General features: G+C 44.2%; 1 protein-coding gene across 1 annotated transcript in view; it reads left to right on the top strand.

The window, feature by feature from the left end:
- The first annotated feature begins 5,751 nt into the window (after positions 1-5,751).
- LOC109919762 (beta-secretase 2) overlaps positions 5,752-20,742 on the top strand; it is an 80,069-nt gene continuing 65,078 nt past the window's right edge. The window contains exon 1 of the mRNA XM_048603033.1: positions 5,752-6,454. Within this exon, the coding sequence (XP_048458990.1) occupies positions 6,194-6,454 (261 nt within the window). The 5' untranslated portion in view covers positions 5,752-6,193. The remainder of the gene's footprint in view (positions 6,455-20,742) is intronic.

Genomic DNA, 20,742 nt, shown 5'->3' with positions numbered 1-20,742 from the left:
TCGGATTGCAGATGGCAGAAGTGTCGGAGGATGATGCGTTGGATCCGGAGGTTGGTGGGGTGGTACGTGAGGATGAGGGGGATTCTTTTTTGGTTGTTATTGCAGGGACGGGGTGTGAGGGATGAGTTGCAGGAAGTGCGGGAGACACGGTGGAGGGCAGGACTGTTGCTCTATTGACTGATTGTAATGGTTAGGCCGACTCTTTTTATTCCCAGACTGATCTTTGAAGTCAGTGAATGGCTACATTTGCTTTGGCAATTCTTGCATGTGTCTCATCATCAATATAGACAGCTCAAGGGAACTGCTGCAAAGAGCAGTGAACTTATCCACTGCTGACAGATTCTGGCCATGGGTTGAAACCTGAGGTTTAAGATAGAGCTTTCCTGCAGCAGGCTGAGACATCACATCAATTCTCTTTGTGTTGATTACAAGACTGAAATCGTCACACAAATTGGAGAACAATTCCATGCTACACGACATGCCCAGCTCCGAGCAATAGCTAGAGCAGAGCATGAAATATCAGAGACAGCAAGAACTGCCGATGCTGAAGTCAGAGTCAACGCAGTGTGGAGCTGGAGGAACACAGCAGGCCAGGCAGCATCAGAGGAGCAGGAAAGTCAATGTTTCGGGTCGGGATCCTTCATAGAAGTCAGGACGGGGAAGGGAGCTGGGAAATAAATAGAGAGAGATGGGGTGGAGCTCGGGGAAAGCAGTTGGATGGTGATAGGTGGATGCAGGTAGGGGGTAGTGGGGATTGGTCAGTGGAAAGGGTGGGGCAGATAGATGGGGAGGAAGATGGACACGTAGTGTCAGGTCAAGGAGGCAAGAGGGAGGAGGGGTTGGGCTGGGGTGGGGGCGTGGGATGGTGAGAGGTGGACGCAGGTAGGGAGTAGGGATTGGTTAGTGGGAAAGGTTGGACAGATAGGTAGGGAAGAAGGTGGACAAATATTGTCAGATCAAGGAGGCAGGATGAGAGGGAGGGTTGGACGTGGGATAAGGTTGGGGTTTGGGAGATTTTAAAACTGGTGAATTCGATGTTTAGGCCAACGGGTTGTAGGCTCCCGAGGTGGGATATGAGGTTTAGCTCCTCCAGTTTGCGTGTGGTGTCATAGTGACACTGGAGAAGGCCCAGGGTGAATGTCATCAAGGCAGTGGGAGGGGGAGTTAAAATGGTTAATAACCAGAAGGTGTTGTTGATTATAGAGTACAGAGCGCAGATGCTCCACAAATCGTTCCCTGAGTCCGCACTTGATCTCACCAATATAGAGGACACCACATCAGGAGCAACAGATACAGTAGACCAGGTTGGAGGATGTATAGGTGAACCCATGTTGGATATGGAAAGTTTGTTTTGGGCCTTGGATGAGGGTGAGAAGGGAGGTGTAGGAGCAGGTGTAGCACTTCCTGCGGTTGCAGGGAAATGAGCCGGGGGTGGTGGGACTACTGGAGAGTATGGAGCGGACGAAGGAGTTATGGAGAGAGCAGGCTCTACGAAAGGCAGATAGAGGTGGGGAGGGGAATATATCCTTGGTAGTGGGGTCGGATTGTAGGTGGTGAAAGTGGTGGAGAATGATACGTTGGATGCAGAAGCTAATGGGGTGGTATGTGAGGACCAGGCGAATTCTGTCTTTATTTTTGTTGGGGGGAGCAGAATTGAGGGTAGATGTGCAGGAAATGCAAAAGATGCGTTTGAGGGCATGTTTGATCACGAGAGAGGGGAAGTTGCAGTCCATCCATGAAATAGGAAGACATCTGGGATGTCCGAGAGTGGAATGCCCCATCTTGGGATCAGATGCGGCGAAGGCGGAGGAATTGGGAGTACAGAATCGCATTCTTGCAGGAGGGTGGGTGAGAAAAGGTGCAGTCCAGTTAACTGTGGGAGTCGGTGGGCTTGAAATAGATGTCGGTGCTGAGACGGTTACCAGAGATGGAGACAGAGAGGTCCAGGAAGGGGAGGGAGGTATCGGAAATGGTCCAGGTGAATTTGAGGTTAGGGTGAAAGGTATTGGTAAAGTTGATGAACTGTTCAAGCTCCTCATGGGAGCACGAGGCAGCGCTAATACAGTCATCGATGTAGTGGATGAAGAGGTGAGGGATGGTGCCAGTGTAACAGTGGAAGAGGGACTGTTCCACTTATCCTACAAAGAGGCAGGCATAGCTTGGACCCTCCAGCTGCCCATAGCCACCCCTTTAGTTTGTAGAAAGTTGGAGGAAAAGCTGTTCAGGGTAAGGACAAGTTCCATTAGGCAGATGAGGGTGTCAGTGGAGGGGGACTGGTTGGGCCTGCGGGAGAGGAAGAAGCAGAGGGCTTTTAGGCCATCTACGTGGGGGATACAAGTGTACAGGGACTGGATGTCCATGGTGAAGATGAGGTGTTGGAGGCCAGGGAATTGGAAGTCTTGGAGGAGGTAGAGGGCGTGGGTGGTGTCCGAACTTGGGGAGTTCCTGGACCCGGGGGGGAAAAGACAGAGTCAAGGTAAGCGGAGATAAGTTCGGTGGGGCAGGAGCAGGCAGAGACAGCAGGTCGACCGGGGCAGTCGGGTTTGTGGATTTTGGGAAAGAGATAGAAACAAGTGGCGCTGGGCTGGGGAATGATGAGGTTGGAGGCTGTGGATGGAAGATCTCCCAAGGTGATGAGGTTGTGAATGGTCTGAGAGATGACAGTTTGGTGGTCAGGGATGGGGTCATAATTGAGGGGATGGTAGGAGGAAGTGTCAGAGAGTTGGCGTCTGGCCTCAGCGATGTAAAGGTCAGCGGGCCAGACCACTACCACGCCTACCACCCTTATCTGTGGGTTTGTTGGTGAGGTTTGGGTTGGAGCGGAGGGAGCGGAGGGCTGCATGTTCTGTGGAGGAGAGGTTGGAGTGAGTGAGACGGATGGAGAGGTTGAAGTGATCGATGTCACGATGGCAGTTGGAGTTGAAGAGGTTGAGGGAGGATAGGAGGCCATGGGGTGGTGTCCAGGAGGATGGATTGTGTTGGAGGCAGGAAAAGTAGTCGGTAGAGGGTGGATTAGACTCTCTGTCAAAGAAATAGGCGTGGAGATAGAGGCAGCAGAAAAAGCATTCAACATCCAGATGTGTATTGAATCCGTTGATGTGTGGGCACAGAGGAATGAAGGGCAGTCCTTTGCTTAGCACTGATCATTCGTCCTCAGTGAGGCGTTGGTCTGGGGGGATGGTGAAGACCTGGTAGGACTTGGGGCTGGAGTTGGGTGTAGAGCTGGAGCTGGGAGTGGGTTTGGAGACTGTCTCAGCAGTAAGTGTGTGTATGGAGATAGTAACATAGGGGGAGGCGGAAGTGGCATTGTCAATGTTGGTGGCGAAAGTGGTGTTGGCGTCGGCAGTGGCATAGTCGGCGGCGTCGGTGACCGCATGGTTAATGGCACTGGGAAAATTAAGAATGAGGTCCTGGATAGGGTTAGTGTCTAGTGTGGTGGAGGAGGTCTGTGTTTGGAGGTCAGCCTGAGCAAGTTTGGTGTACTAATATATTTTTGGTCCCACAGTCTTTTCCTGAAGTAATCTCAGAATGAGCAACTTCCAGTCCATGAGATATCTGATTTGAATGCCAGGATCACCATCATGGTGAGCCTGCTGGAGAAAACCATATTGAAGACGATTAGAACTAGCACGCAGTCCTATTTAATTCCATATGTGACTGGGAATGGGTCAGAACACTCACAAAAAGTAACGTTATAAAGGACACAAGCAAATTAGCCCTGGATAGGTCAATTAATGCGTTGTAGAGGGTCCAAATTCTGCTCATGGCACCTCTCCTGAAACTAGATATAAACATGTCTCTGACATTTTCTGAAACCACACCGACTCTTTGGCAGCAGATCCTTGCCAAGGTATGTACTAAATAAATCAGAGGGATTCTGATGAAGATTTTGCCAGTGATGAAGAAGAGTCAAATTCCTCAATAATAGTTGCAAGATTGTACAGATGGTCCTTTGCATTCTGACCGGGTGGTTCCTCACTTGCACATATATGAATAAGGTTTGGCATACTTCCTAACAAATGATCTCCAAGCCTTCAACTGATTGTCCAGTTGGAGAGACACCAGGACACAATGGGCACGGAAACATGGGGACTATGAGAGGGGATTAGGGTCTCCATCCCATCTGGAAGCTCAGGACTGCAGTCATACTGGGAAAAGGCCATCCACCTGTTTGGTTTGTGGGAAAGGATTTGTGTGGTTATTCTACATTAAGACACACCCACTTGTTCATTCCGCTAACAACTAGTAGCACCTGGAACTTTGCTGATACGTGGGAGTTTGCTTGTATTTGTCATTTCTAACAGCCTGTGAGGATCTTTGAGAGAAGTTTTGATTGATCCAGTGACATCCTTGTTGGACACATCTTCATTAAGGAATGAAGGGTTGATTGAGTGCTCTGCCAAGCTTTCTGGAATTTGTGGTTTTCCTGTGAGCTGGGTTTACCCTCCCACTCTAAGGATTGGTGATAAACCAGTAGACTGAGACCAGTTGGCAGATTTCAAAACATCATTGAATCTCTTCCAAGTCTTTGGCTCCACAGATGACTGAAGCCCATTTTATTTTCAGATTCAGCCAAGAGTCTTGCATCTCTTGGAGCTTGCTCCACATGGTCATTTGGAGGTTTCGATAGGTACTGTAATGAAAATGATGACTTGTTACTGAGTCTCTGCAGTGAACCTCACGTCCATGAAGTTTGGACTCAGAGGCACCATTCATTCAATGAGTAAGCACATCTGAGCAGAAGCAAAAGATTTGCAGATGCTAGGAAACTGAAATCGAAAATATAATAAAAAACAGAACTAGCAAAACCTTGGAAACACAGAAAAAAATTGACAAAACAAAGAACTGTGGAAGTTGGAAATCTAAAATGAAGAAAATGTGCTGGAGAAACTCAGCAAGTCTGGTTGCATCTGCCAGCCTTGGGCTGTGTGGAATTTGTACATTCTCCCTGTGTCTGCGTGGGTTTCCTCCGGGTGCTCCGTTTTGCTCCCACAGTCTGGAGGTGTGCAGGTTAGGTGGACTGGCCACGGGAAATAGCCCATAACGTACAGGGATGTGCAGACCCGATGGACTGAATGGCCTCTATCCACACTGTAGGGATTCTATGATTACATTTAGAGAAAGAGAGTTAATTTTGGGTCACTGGACTCCACACACTAACTCTGTTTTTTCTCCACAGAGAAACAAGAATTAAGATTTCAGAAACAAAAACAGGAATTGTTAGAGAAACTCAGTCGGTCAGGCAGCATCGGTAGAGAGAAAGCAGAGTTAATATTTCTGGTTCAATGACCTTTCTTCTGAAAGCAGTTAAGGTTTCAGGTTGGTAAGTTTTCACATTGCAAAAATTGTGTTCCTCCTCTTCAGTGGCCAAGAGAGATTTACCCCTTCCCATTTCACCCAACCCCCAAAAATGTCTCAAAACAACAGAGGGTAGACATGATGTGGAGGTGCTGATGTTGGACTGGGGTGGACAAGGTCAGAAATCACATGACATCAGGTTATAGTCCAACAGATTTATTTGAAAACACAAGCTTTCGGAGTCTTACTCCTTCAGGTGTTAGTGAGAGACGTTGCATCAGACACAGAATTTATAAGTAAAAGATCAAAGGGTCACACAGCTGATGAGGATATATTAAACAAACTGAAAATGCTGTTAAATCTTTAATCAGTTAGAAAGTTTTAATTGATTAATATGTATATGTAAATCCCCGAATTCCTTTCAAGTCACTGTCCGGAGAGAACTAAAGGTTTTATCAGTGTTAACAGGGTAGGAGGAAACTATCTGCAGATTCAGGACACTAATAGCTCTGTTCCAGATTATCCACTAGGGGACTGACCTTCACTTTGCACAACTTCAACAAACTTTTCCCGTTCAGCTGGTCGTCACATCCGTTTTTAAAGTGAAGTTTGGGGAAGTCCATTCTGGGACGGTGGATGAGTGTCGGTCTTAAACGTTTCATCCCGGCCGGTGTGCGATTTACTTTTCATTAGCTTGTGGTTCGAGGAGAAAAGAAATCACAGTGGGTGAAATTTCTTTTAAGAGACCTGAAGTCTCCAAACAAACTCTAAAGCCGCGATGTCAAGCTGAAATAGACAAACTACATGAGGAGGGGGTTTTTGTGTTGGTCAAGTGAAAGAGGCTGTAAATTTACTTTTTGTTTTTTTTTGGGAGGGAGGGGAGCAGGCAAGCGAAATGAAGTTACTTGCAACTTTCCTGTTACTGTCTGCATTCGGGTTGTGCCAAGGCGAAAACCTTTTATTGCCTCTGAAGATTTCCACTTACAACGGCTCAGGAGAGGTGCTCATAGACAAACGGAGCTCACTGTTGGGCGGTATCTCGTTCGCCTCTCAGTCTGCAGGGGCTGTGAGCTTCTTCAATATGCTCAACAATCTGAAAGGAGATGTAGGGAGAGGCTACTATCTGGAAGTGTTGATCGGGACGCCTGTACAAAAGGTGAGAAATGGTCATTTAAAAAAAAATTAAAATGACGGAAAAAAGTTGACTTGAACATGTTTTTTTTTAATAAAGGGACATTTTGCTCTCCAAGTGCTCTATAAGGAACCGTTTACGATATAAAGTGGCCTTAAGTCTTGACATGTTTGAAATCCTCTGCAACTCTTATTGGGTGGTGTCCAATTTATGGCCCTCTCTCTTAGCCGTCCACTCCCCAGCTTTGTATATTTTTTTTGGACCCAGATGCTGCGTTGCAACAACTGAGTCTGAGGGAATTATGACACACGATGCGTTCTTGCTTTAAGTCCTGTCTAAGAATGTTTGTTTGCTGCTCAGTGGTACGGGACAGCCGCTTATCAGCTGTTGCGAATTGCTGGCTGTTTAGCACCAATTCGATAGACGGCAATATATGCCCTTAGACCTTCGCCCACGCCCCCCTCCCTTCATTTCTGTGGATTGCCTGAGGTTTGCTGTGTTGTGCCTTTAAACTCACCACAAAAAGTTATGATGGGCCATTAATAGCTGTGTTTTTGAAAATTTAATTACAGGGTTGCACTAACCGTCAGTCGCTAATTAGCCCAGCAGTTAAACACATTGAATGTGTTAAGATGGTGAATTATTTCGGGAGATGTCAAAAAAAAGACTATTAAGTGGCAACCTTCCTTAAGCATGTGCTCACCTCAATTCAAACTTTCTTTCCTTCACTTTCATTTCTGTTTCTGTGCCTGATTTCACAGTGAACAGCAGACACTGTAATTTGCCCTCTTTCCAATTCTCCATCTGTCTATAAAGATTTGAGAAATAATTGTGTTCGTTAAGGAAGAGTGATGCACTTTTAGCCCTCTGACCATTCTCCCAGGTGATGTTAAGCAATCAGACTTCCAGCAACGTTTTGAGGTTAAAACAGACTTAGAAAGCACATATCTGCATTTTCTTAAAATAAAAGCCTGTTTAACTGAGTGCACTTCACTTTTCAAAGTATGGTCAAATATTTTTCCTTTGTTTGTTGGTTTGTTCTACTTTTGGATTTGTGTGGTGCTGAGAGGTTGGAAAGAGTTTTTTTTTGAGGATATTCACCTCCAATGATGCATGAGCTTGAAACTTAAGAAATGCAAGATCAGTTTGCTCTGGATCGATTGTTGAGAGCTTTGATTTAGATCTAAAATGTAGGTCTGGAGACTCAATTAATCAGTGTAGCCATTAATGGAGACTTAGACACTCCCTTGCATATGAAATTCAGCCCTCTCATTCCCTTGAAAGGCTCTCAGACATCTTGATTCACTTGCCCTGCTGTGTTAACTTAGGAGTGGAGGTAGTGGAAATAGAGTCGTAGAATCAGTCGAACTCATCCATGCCCACCAGATATTCTGCATGAATCTAGTCCCATTTGCCAGCATTTGGCCCATATCCCTCTAAATCCTTCTTATTCATGTACCCATCCAGATGCCTTTTACATGTTGTAATTGTACCAGCCTCCACCACTTCCTCTGGCAGGTCATTCCATACACATGCCACACACTGTGAGAAAAAGTTGCCCCTTAGGTCCCTTTTTATATCTCTTCCATCTCACCTTAAACCTCTGCCCTCTAGTTTTGGACTCTCCTACCCTGAGGTAAAGACCTTACCTATTCACCCTATCCATGCTTGCATGATTTTATAAACTTCTATCAGGTCACCCCTCAGCCTCTGATGTTCCAGGGAAAGTAGCCTCTGCCTATTTAGCCTCTGCCTACAGCTCAAAACATCCAACCTTGGCAATATGCTTGCAAATCTTTTCTGACCCCTTTCAAATTTAGCAACCATCTTTCCTACGACAGGGACAGCAGAATTGAATGCAATATTCCAAAACTGGGCTCACCAATGTCCTATACAGCCATAACATGATATGTCAAACACAGGCCAATGTTCATAGAATCCCTACGGTGTGGAAACAGGCCCTTTGGCCAAACAAGTCCACACTGGCCCTCTGAACAACAACCCACCCAGATCCTTTCCCTGTAATCCTGCATTTCCCATGGCTAACGCACCTAATCTACACGACGCTGAACACTATGGGCAATTTAGCATGGCCAATCTACCTAGCCTGCACATCTTTGTTCTGTGGAAGGAAACTGGAGCACCTGGAGGAAACGCATGCAGACATGGGAATAATGTGCAAACTCCACACAGACAGTTGCCTGAGGGTGGAAATGAACCCGGGTCCCTCGCGCTGTGAGGCAGCAGTGCTAACCGCTGAGCCACCATGCCGCCTGTTCTGGATACATGCTTCAAATCCCACCATGGAATGAAGTCAAGAAAAACATTGTGGAATAAAAAACTAGTCTAATGACAACCACGTCAATTTAGATGTAAAAACCCACCTGATTCACTAATTATTTTAGGGAAGGAAATCTGCCAATCTGACCTGGTGTGGCCTACATGTGACTCCACACCCACAGCAATGTGATTGACTCTTAACTGCCCAGTTAGAGCTGGGCAATAGTAATGCCCACATTCCATCCATGAATTTTTAAAAAATTTCCTCTGTTCTTTGTGTATCACTAAGACAATGGTTAGCGATGCCCATATGTGAATGATTCTTCTTCCGAAGAAAAACAGACTCAAAATCCTTCCATTTAAGATCAGCAACATCTTAATGAATTGGAGTAGACATTCTAACCTCCAGGCAGCTGTTTGTTGTAGTAACGAATGAACAGTGTGTTATTTTTTTAATCATATTTGTTGCCAGTTTGACAAATTTAACATACACTCAGTTAATATTGGTAACATTCTTCTCTTGTGAGCAATGTTACAGCAATCACATTTTCTGGCTATGTTGTACATTATTCCAATGCATGGAGAGATGAGAAAGGAAAAGTTCTTGCTCTCCAAAAATAGACTGTTGCTAGAACATATACCAAATTTTGTGTTTTGGCAGTAGTGTGAAATAGAATGGCAAATATAGCCCTCTTGAAAAATCCTCCTTTCTAACATTTGGGGGCTCAGGCCAAAATTGGCAGACGAGTCTGAGACCAGTCAAGCAACAGCTATGACGTTTATCTGTAAGGTATGATTCTGAGTATTACTGTCTCCATCACCACCATCAACATCCCTGGGTATAAGGCCCATTGGCAGGACAGAGCCAGCAGAGGTGGAGGCGCAGTGGTATACAGTTGGGAGGGAGTTCCCCTGGGATCCTCAACATTGACTCTGGAATTGATGTAGTCTCATGGCATCAAGAAAACATAGCCAAAGAAATTTCCTGCTGATTAGTATATACTGTCCTCCCTCTGTTGATGAATAAGTGCTCCTCCATGTTCAAACATGTTTAGAGGAAGTGCTGATGGCGGAAAGGGTATAGAATGTACTCTGGGTGAGCGATGTCAATATCCTCCAGTGCTGGGTAGCTGGTAGATCGAGCTGGTTGGGTCCCATAGGACACTGCTGCTAGACTGGGTCTGCAGCAAGTGGTGAGGGAACCATGAGGGAAAAGCATAATTCACCTCATCCTTACCAATCTGCCTGCTGCACATTCATCTGTCCATAACAGAAATAGTAACCATAGTGACCATTGTACAGTCCTTGTGGAGACAAAATCCTACCTTCACAGTGATAATACCACACAATATGATATAAGTATTATCACTATGGTATATGGGACAAAGTTTGAACAGATCTAACACCTCAGATTGGACATCCACGAGATGCTGTGGGCCATTAGCAGCAGCAGAATTATACTCCGACACAATCTGCAATCTCATTGCCCAGATATCCCCCACCCTACCATTACCATCAATCCTGGTTCAATGGAGAATTCAGGAGAGCATGCCAGGGGAACACCAGACGTACCTAAAAATGAGGTATCAATATGGTGAGGCTACAAAACAGGACTGCTTGCATGCCAAACAGCAAGTGATAGAGCTCAGCAATCCTCCGATCAATTGATCAGGTCTAATCACTTTGGTCGTGCCACATTCAGTTGTAATTAGTGATGGACAATTAAACAACTCACTTGAGCTGACTAGCTGAATTCTATAGGTGAGGTGGGTATGATAATCCTTGAAATCATTTGACAGTGTTGCATGAAGGAGCCCTTGCAAAACTGGAATCGATGGGAATTCCAGGGTAAAACTCTTCATTTGCTGAGGTCATACCTACCACAAAAGATGAGAGTGGTTGTTGGAGGTCAGCGATCTCAGCTCCTGGACATTCCTACAGGAGTTCCTCAGGTTAATGTCCTAGGCCCAACCATCTTCAATGACCTTACTCCATCATAAGGTCAGAAGTGGGCATTGCGCAATCATCAGCAAACATGTTCAGCACCATTTGCAACGACTCAGGTACTAAAGCAGTCCGTGTTCAAATCAATATCCAGTCTTGGCCTGAAAACTGGCAAGTAACAATCACACCACACAAATGCTAGACAATAACCACATTCCCCTGACTTTCAATGTTGATACCAATAATGAATTCCCCATGATCAACATTCAATAACCTTAACCCTGACCATTGACCAGAAACTGAACTGGACTTGCATATGTGAATACAGTGGCTACAAGAGCTGGTCAGAGGCTAGGAATGCTGCAGCGAGTAACTCAGTTCCTGACTCCCCAAAGCTCGTCCCTGGTGTACAAAGCACAAGTCAGGAGTGTATTGGAGTACTCCGCTCTTGCCTGGATGAGTGCAGCTCCAACAACGCTTTCAATACCGGCCAGGACGAAGCAGCCCAGTTGATTGTGGTGCTATTCAGTGCCCACCACTGACGCTCATTAGCAGCAGTATGTACTGTCTGTAAGGTACACTGCAGAAATTCACTGAGGCTCCTTTAAACAGCACCTTCCAAACCCATGACCATTACTATCTCGGAGAGCAAGGACAGCAGATATGTGGGAGCGCCATCAATTGCAAGCTGCCCTCCAAGACAGTCACCACCCTGACCTGGAAATATATCATTATTCTTTCACTATGACTGGGTCAGAATCTTAGAATTTCCTCCCAAATGTCAGTGTGGGTCTCCCTATAGCACATGGACTACAGCAGTTCAAAAAGACAGCTCACCACCAACTTCTCAAGGGCAAGTAGGAATGGACAGTAAATGCTGGCTGAGCCATCAATGCCCATATCCCATAAACTTTTTTTAAAAAAAGTCTTATCACACTTAGTTAAATTTCGCATCAATTTTTCAGTTATTCAGATTGAGCTGCAGTAGATTTTAACCAACGTGCTGAACTAAAAGTTGTAAAAATTAAATTGGACTTTTCCTCCTCCGGTTTATGAAATGACCATTTTGTAACTTTTTTTTGCTCTGGTGTGGGTCATTAATGGTTGATAACATGATACCAAAAATTTGAGGCAGTGAATTATGAATTTAAGCAGATATTTTTAAAATGACAAACCCGAGAAGTTTGTGGAATTGCTCAACAGATCAGTATAGAGGGTTAGTGGGATACCGTTTTCAACATATAGTGTTCAACGTGCAAAATGACAAAGAACCAATGAACTGAAACTGAGCAGTCATGACCCAAAAATAACGAACACACTTTTACACTGGCATAAAGAAAAACAATCTTCCTAAACCCAGCAGAAAGGATTCTCTGTGAGAAATATAAATAAATGCTGACTTGATTAAGAATACCATATAGTTGTTATTCTGAATGACTCGCTTTTCCCTTGTGAGCATTTGAAGTAATTATACCAGCATCATGCTGTTGTCTGAGATGACCAAAGTAAAATTGAAGGCTTTAATTATAAACCAGACAGATGAATACTACAGCTTCCATTTTGCAGCAAGTTTCATGTTGAAAATACTTCCCACCGCACTTCACAGAATTGTAATGAGGCAAGAAAATGTTCAAAGATATTGGGTATTGATGATGTTTATAGTCAAAGAATCACAAAATTGTTATGACGCCAAAAGAGGCAATTGGCCCATCATGCCTTCATCGGCTCTTCAAGCAAGAGGAGACTGGGAAAAAGATTTCTAACGCACTGATGAGCAGTAAGAGAGTCTTTAACTGCTTGAGATGTACCAGCAGTTGGGCAGCTGGTTAATCCCTATATTCAAACAAAAGAGAGACAGCAAATATAGATCTTCTCTCTATTTTGATCTTGCTCTTTATCGGAGTTTGAAGATGCTGATTAAAATCCACCTTTTCCTCTCCTAATGAATCCTTATGAGTGACTTTGTTTAAACCTCCTCAACGCTTTGCTGCATTAAAAGCAAAATTTAAATATATAATTTAACAGCAATTTGAACTTATAAGCTTTACAGCTGAATTATTCCTTTGCCTAATTGTAGGTTCAATGATTATGAGAGACCAACCATTAACAGCATAATCTCTGATTCACTGTGAGCAATGAGGCAGGAACTCTTACAACGCAGTAATATGATCTGCATTTTTAAGTCATCTGAATCCCTTGATGCATGCCTGAATTACTTCTTAAAATTTCCAGCCTGCAACTCCATCTACTTTGTCTTTGAAATCTAGACTTCAGGGCTCTTTATCTGCTAAATAAAGACAGTTTCAATAATCGTACATCACATGGTTCCATGTGACCATCGTGTTGGCTGTCGGTGTTTTCTCCCATGTGACTGGGATTTTAACAATGCGTTTCACAGACCCATCTCTTGTTTTGCCTCCTACTGACGGAATTATTTTCTGTGTGGCGTTGTGCTGAAGCTGCTGGTAAAAGTAATTCCAGAATTCAAAAGAATAGCAGTGTTTTGCCAAAAAAAAAAATTGAGGTAGGTCTTCAACTCCTCCATACAATGTTTAATAGACAGGCTGTGTGTCCTATGTTGTGATTTTCAGGACTAATTGACCAACTACTATGGTTCTGAAAGCCGGCTGATGAGACTGTAATTTGTGTACATTGGCACAGAACCTAGTGGTACACAATATCCTTTTTTTAAAGGGCACATTCCTCCACCCTTTGCCAAAAGTCCCATTTTCCTGCCTCCTTTCTAAAAGACCACATCTAATTTGGGCCTTTTGCAACCTCAGGATATCTCTGCTTCACAGTTGGTGATATATTTTGAAAGTGTAGTCACGGTTTTAGTGTAGTCAACACAGCATTAATTCATGCACGCAAGTTTCCACAGAGCACTGTAATGATAGCCAAAAAACATTGGTTGTAGTGTTATTGATTTATATTCATAGAATCCCTACAGTGTGGAAACAGGCCCTTTGGCCCAACAAATCCACACCGTCTCACAGAGCATCCCACTCAGACCCATCCCTCTATAAACCCACCTAATCTGTACATCCCTCAACACTACGGGCAATTTAGCTTGGCCAATCCACCTAGCCTGCACACCTTTGGACTGTGGGAGGAAACCATAACACCCAGAGGAAACCCACACAGACAGTCGCCCGAAGGGGTGGATTAAAACTCTGGTTCCTGGTGCTGTGAGGCAGCCGTGCTAACCACTGAACCACCGTGCCACCCATATTGTCTAGAACATCCTGGAGAACTCCCTGACTGTACTTCGAATTGTGCCTTGGGCTCACTCATGCCCATCTGAAAGTGGCAGTCGTTTAATGTTTATCTGAAACATAGTACTTGATAGTACAGTATTCCTATTAGGAATGTCAATAGATACTGTGCTCAGGACTTGGAACAGAATTTAAACGTACAAATCTAACTCCAAAATGAGAATGCAGCTAACTGACCCTTGTCTGGAAAATGCAGAACTTGAGTAGGTATGCTGACACAAGAGAAAAGCAGTGTAGGCCACTCAGCCCATCGAGTCTGCTCTGCCTCTCAATGAGATCATGGCTGATCTGGTAATCCTCAACTCCACTTTCTTGCATTTTCCAATACCTCTTGATTCTCTTAGTGATTAAAAATCTGTCTATCTCAGCTTTGAATATACTTAATGATCAGCCTTGACAGCCCTATGTGGTAAAGAATTGCACAGAATTTACCACTGTCTCAGAAGAAACTCCTCCTCATTATCATCTCATAAATGTGCGACCCCTTCTTGTAAGATTTTGCCCTAGACTCACTCACGTGGGGAAACAACCTTTCCATGTCTACCCTGTCAAGGCCTCTATGATTCTTGTATGGTTCAATAACCTCTCATTCTTCTAAATTCCAACAAGTACAGACCTAACCTACTCAACCTCTACTCGTAAGACAGTCCTTCCATACCTAGTATCAGCGTAGTGAACCTTCACCGGATTGCTTCCAATGCAAGTGTATCTTTCCTTACATAAGGGGCCCAAAACTGTTCCCAATATTCTAGTTAACGAGTGCCTTTTACAGTTATAGCAAAGTCCTTCCTACTTGTATACTCTGTTCCCTTTGAAATAAAGGCCAACACTCCATTTGTCTTTCCTATTACCTGCTGAACTTGGCTGCTAGTATTTTGTAATTCATGCACGAGGACTCCCTAGTCCTTCTGTTAGAATCTTAAGTCATGTGGTACAGAAGCGGTCCTTCGACCTATCGTGTCTGTAATGCTAAAAATATGCAACTACCTGTCCTCGGTCCATAGCCTTGAATGTTATGACACTTCAATCATTCATCCGAGTACGTTTTCTTTTAACGGTTGTGATGTTTCCCACCTTGACTACCCTCCCAGCCAGTGCATTCCAGATTCCCATCACCCTGTGGGTGAAAAAAGGTTTACCTCAAATCCCCTCTAAACCTCCTGCCTTCCACTTTAAAATTATGCCTCCTTGTTATTGACCCTTCAAATAAAGGCAACAGCTGTTTTCTATCCACTTGTCCATGCCCCTCATAATCTTATAGACCTCTGTCAGACTCCCCGTCAGCCTTCTCTGCTCCAAAGAAAACAGCCCATCATCACTGAACTGCTCCATTCCAGGCAACATCCTGGTGAATGTCCTTTGCACACCCTCCAGTACAACCACATCCTTCCTATGGTCCAGTGACTGGAACTGCACGTAGTACTCCAGCTGTGCCCTAAACAAATTTCTGTACAGTTCCAACATTATCTCCCTGCTCTTTATAATCTATGCCATGACTGATAAAGGCAAGTCTCCCATATACCTTCTTAACTAACCTGTCCTGCCACCTTCAGGGGTCTGTGGACAAGCACCCCAAAAATCCCTCTGTTTCTCTCAGCTCCCTAGTGTCTTGTTCTTTAGTTTTCTGCAGTCTTTCTCCACTTGAATAAAATTCAGCTCCTCTATTCTTCCCACCAAAGTATACAACATTATATTTACCCACATTATGTTCCATCTGCCAAGAAAATTGAAGATTAAAGAAAACACAATTTTTTTATTTTCAATTCCATTTAATTCAATACAGCAAAGGAATAGGCCCTTTGGCCCACCAAGCCTGTGTCAATTCCTAATCCTTATTTAGGCCCTGACAACATTCTGGCAATAGTGCTGAACTTGCCGCTCCCCTAGCCAAGCTGTTCCAGTACACCTACAACACTGGTATCTACCCAACAATATGCAAAATTGCCCAAGTACGTCATGTACACAAAAAGCAGGACAAATCCAACCAGGCCAATTACCGCCCCATCAGTCTACTCTGAGTCAACAGTAAAGTGATGGAAGATGTCATCAACAGTGTTATCGAACAGCACCTACTCAGTGAGGCCCAGTTTGGGTTCCACCAAGGCCACTCGGCTCCTGACCTCAATGCAGCCTTGGTTCAAACATGGACAAAAGGGCTGAATTCCAGAGGTGTGGTGAGAGTGACAGCCCTTGATATCAAGGCTGCATTCGACCAAGTGTGGCATCAAGGAGCCCAAGCAAAACTGGAATCAATGGGTATCAGGGGGCAAAATCTCAGGTGGTTGGAGTAATACCTGACACATAGGAAGATGATCATGGTTGTTAAAGGTCAATCATCTCAGCTCCAGAACATCTCTGCAGGAGTTCCTCAGGGTAATGTCCTCTGCCCATTCTTCAGCTGCTTCATCAATGACCATCCCTCCATTGTAATGTCAGAAGTGGGAATGTTCGCCAATGATTGTGCAATGTTCAGTGCCATTCATGACTCTTCAGATACTGAAGCAGTCCATATTCAAATGCAACAAGATCTAGACAATATCCAGGCTTGGGCTGACAAGTGGTATTCGCACCACACAAATGCCAGGCTACGACCATCACCAATAAGAGACAATCTAACCATCACCCCTTAACATTCAATGGTGTTACCATCACTGAATCCCCCACTATCAACATCCTGGGTGTTATCATTGACCAGAAACTCAACTGGACTCTCCACACAAACACAGTGGCTACAAGAGCAGGCCAGAAGCTGGGAATACTGTGGCGAGTAACTCACTTCCTGACTCCTCAAAGCCTGTCCACCATCGACAAAGCACAAGTCAGGAGTGTGATGGAATACTGCCCACTCGCCTGAATGAGTGCAGCCCCAACAACACACAAGAAGCTTGACACCATCCAGGACAAAGCAGCCCGCTTGATTAGCAATACATCCACAAACCAATGACGCCCAGTAGCAGCAGTGTGTACTATCTACAAGATGCACTACAGAAATTCACCAAAGATCCTCAATCAGCACCTTCCAAACCCATGACCTCTTCCATCTAGAAGGACAAGGGCATCAGACATATGAGAACACCACCATCTCCAAGTTCCCCTCTAAGCCTCTCACCATCCTGACTTGGAAATATATCACTGTTCCATCTCTGTTGCTGGATCAAAATCCTGGAATTTCCTGCTGAATAGCATTGTGGGTCAACCCACAGCAGGAGGACTGCAGTGGTTCAAAAAGGCAGCTCACCACCACCTTCTCAAGGGCAATTAGGGATGGGCAAGAAATGCTGGCCAGCCAGTAATGCCCACATCCCACAAATGAATAGGAAAAAATCCCTATTGGTGATGTGTTCTGTGGGGAGAAACTTCTCACCGAAACCTTTCCCCATCTCACCTTGAACCTGTGCCATCTTGTAGTTGACCTTTCCACCCTGGGGAAAACGTCTGTGACTATCCACCCTATCTATGCCTCTCATAATTTTATAGACTTCTGTCAGGGCACCCCTCAGCCTTCACTTTTCAGTGAAAACAATCCGTGTTTATCCGTCCTCTGCTCATACCTAAAACCCTCCAGACCGGGCAATACTTTGGTAAACCTTCTTTGCATCCTGTCCAAAGCATGCACGTCCTTCTGGGAGTGTGATGATGAGAACTGGAGGCAAAATTCCAAATGTGGCCTAACTAAAGTTTGTTACAGCTGTATGATAACTCGCCAACTTTTGTATTCGATGCCCCAGACAATAAAGGCAAGCGTGATGTGGGTCTTCTTGACCACCTTAGCCACCTGTATTGCTACTTTTGGGGATCTGTGGACCTATATGCCCATATCCCTCTGTATGTCAATGCCCCTAAGGGTTCTGTCATTTATTGTATAATTTGCACCTGAATTTGATCTTACAAATTGCATCACCTCACATTTGTCCTGATTAAACTCTGTCTGCCATTGCGCTGCCCAAATCTGCAATCTATGTGTGGAGTTGAATGGCATTTTGGGCTGTATCACTCTATGAATACTGATATGGGTATGATGAAGTGAACTTTGAACAGATATTTTAACAATTACTGAAAGCAAATAAAGGAGTGGAGGAAATGAGAATTTGAAATAACTATTAAGTTGTAGTCAAATAAATTTGCCTTTTGATTTGTGCTTCAAATATAGTATCCTAACCCCACAACATCTCATTTCAGCTCCTCTCCTTCCTCTAAAGGGCATATAACAGCTTCCTGTCTCTTTCTTTAGTGCTCACCTTGCCAACTTCTTTTTTTTGATGATGAAGAAATGAGGTCTGGTCATGGGGGTGGGAAAGGCCGGGGCAGGGATCTCTGTTGAGATTGGATTTAGGGGGCACGAGATGATTTATGGCTGGGAAGTGGTGTGAGGTGAAAGCAAGGTCATCTTGCTATCCTCCGATAGCCGTATCTGGTAGTTCTTGCCTCCCTCCTGTTGCTGAGTCTCCCAAACCATGGGAAATCCTGTCTGTTGTAATTTAATCTGCATAATAGTTAAAACTTGAGGGGTGTAGATTACTTTTAAATATTATAATTACTGACCTGGTTGTCAAGATTGAGTTAGTTGCTGACCCTCCCTGTCACCATGGTGTAGGACAGAATGTTTTCAGTTCATGGGTAAGGCAATCTCTTTTCTTATCCGAAATTAATTTTGTTTGTAGTTGACATTTAATTGAAATCTACAGTTTTAAATTCTGCAGTTTTCAGCCTTGAGCAAGGACTTTAACAAGGCTTTAAGTGGTAGAGCAGTTTAACTTTATTAGGAAAGCAGTTGGAAGGGCCCTATTGTGACACAACACCAGTGTCCCTACCCCTGGACCAGGAGGCCCGTGTTCAAGTCCCACTTGCTCCAGAGATGTGTAATAACATCTCTGAACAAGTTGATTGGAAAAATAGGTTAAATTCTAGAAAGCAGTTGGAACTGGTTATTCACTCAGTGGATCAGATAGGTCATTTGTGTTAGAGTATATAAAAGTAGCCAACTTTATGTGACTTAGCAGTTGTGTACAACTAAAAATAGAGTTAAATTACGAAGGGAGTTAGGAGAAGACAGGAAAGAGGTACTCTGGTGCCTTTCCTGAACATTTTAAGCCTCCAAGAAATTGGTTCTTACTCTGTTACAGGAGAAGAAGCTTGTTATTTGGCGAATATCTCTTAAATCACAAAGGTTTGTTCTATACGCAAGGTTCAACATTATATAGCAACTGGTGTAAGTTAATAAATACATCAATGAATGAATCAATATATAATTGAATAAAACAATTAAATAGTCCATTGGAACCCATTATGGATAATAGAACGGATGACGTATCATAGGCTTCAGCATTTGAGAGCTCCTTGAAGCTAGTTTGGTACAAAGCGAATACATCTGCAGCAAATATTCAAAGTTTGAGCAGCTTTGGCTCAGAGTTTTGAGTTAGAAGCCTAACTACAGACACAGCAACTCATCAGGGAGGGGGACGGTTATTTAGACTCTTTGTAACAGGATGCAGTTACACCCCAGTAACATATGGTCATCCAATTTGGTCAGCGTGCAGGAACAGTAGAGGGTGACTACACGTGAGGCAGGTAAGGTGACCCAGTCAGCAGGTTTCGTAGCCTCTGCAACTGTTCAAAACATTTGAGATTTTTTCCGCTTATTTGGATGAACGAATTGACCGTGGCATTGTTGTACAAGAAGCAATTCAGTGAGCGGAGCAAAAGGGCATTTTGGAATGTCAGTGGACTAGTAATCTGGAAACTCAGGCTAATATTCTGATGCCATCAGTTCAAGTCCCACCATGGCGTGTCGTGAAATAAGAATACAATAAAAATCTGGAATTGAGCTAACCAAACAGTGACCATGTAACCATGGTCTTTTCTTAAATATAGAAACAAAATATCTGGTTCACTAATGTCCTTTTTAGGGAAGGGAATCTGCCATCCTCACCCAGTCTGGTTTACATATGAATCCAGACTCATAGCAATGTTGTTCAGTCCTAATGGCTCTCTCAATTGCCCCTAGCATGCTGCGCAGATCAAGGGAATTAGGGATGGACAATAAACACTTAACCAGCCAGTATCATCCACATCACAGCAATGAATAAACAAAAAGCATAATAGAAAAGGATAACCTTATTTCCGGAAACGAGGATGTAAAAGTAATTTGGGCAGAGACGAGAAATGATAAAAGCAAGAAGTATTTGTACAAGTGGTGCACAGGCCTCCTAACCAATCAAATGGTAGGTGGAACATTAAATAGTGATGGCTTGTTTGAAAGACACTGCAATATTAATAGGAGATTTTATATAACATATAGATCGGCAAAATCAGATGAGCAAAAGTAGCCTAGATAAGGACTTCACAGAATATTTTTGGGATAGTTTATTTACATCAACACGTTCAGAAGCTGACCAGAGAGCAGGTTATACTGGACCAAATATTGTGCAATGCAATAGGATTAATTAATGATCTTGCAGTGAAGATCAAGATGGTGGCAGACTAGGATGCTACAACTGGAGCTTCTCTGCTCCTTCTGTTCCTTTCCCTTCTTCTCCCACTTTGGTCCAGGCCCAGTCTCCCGGTGGTTTGTGGCGACGTTCAGCCTGGTCTCTCGGTGGGTCTCGGCCTCGTGTCTCAGTGGCTCGTGGTGGGTCCTGTCTCTGGCCCTGGCCCTGGCCTCTTGGCTTATGATGGCTCTTGTTCTGGTCACTGGGTGTCTCCTAGCAGCTCCCAGCCCTGGTGTCTTGGCAGCTCGCAACCTGGTCTCTCAGTGGTATGTTAGTCAGTCTCTTGGTGACTCATGGCGGTATCTCAATATGCCTGGGCATGTTT

This window comes from Rhincodon typus, chromosome 11 (assembly GCF_021869965.1).
Source record: "Rhincodon typus isolate 14 chromosome 11, sRhiTyp1.1, whole genome shotgun sequence".
NCBI lineage: Eukaryota > Metazoa > Chordata > Chondrichthyes > Orectolobiformes > Rhincodontidae > Rhincodon > Rhincodon typus.
This window is presented reverse-complemented; position numbering and strand designations above follow the sequence as displayed.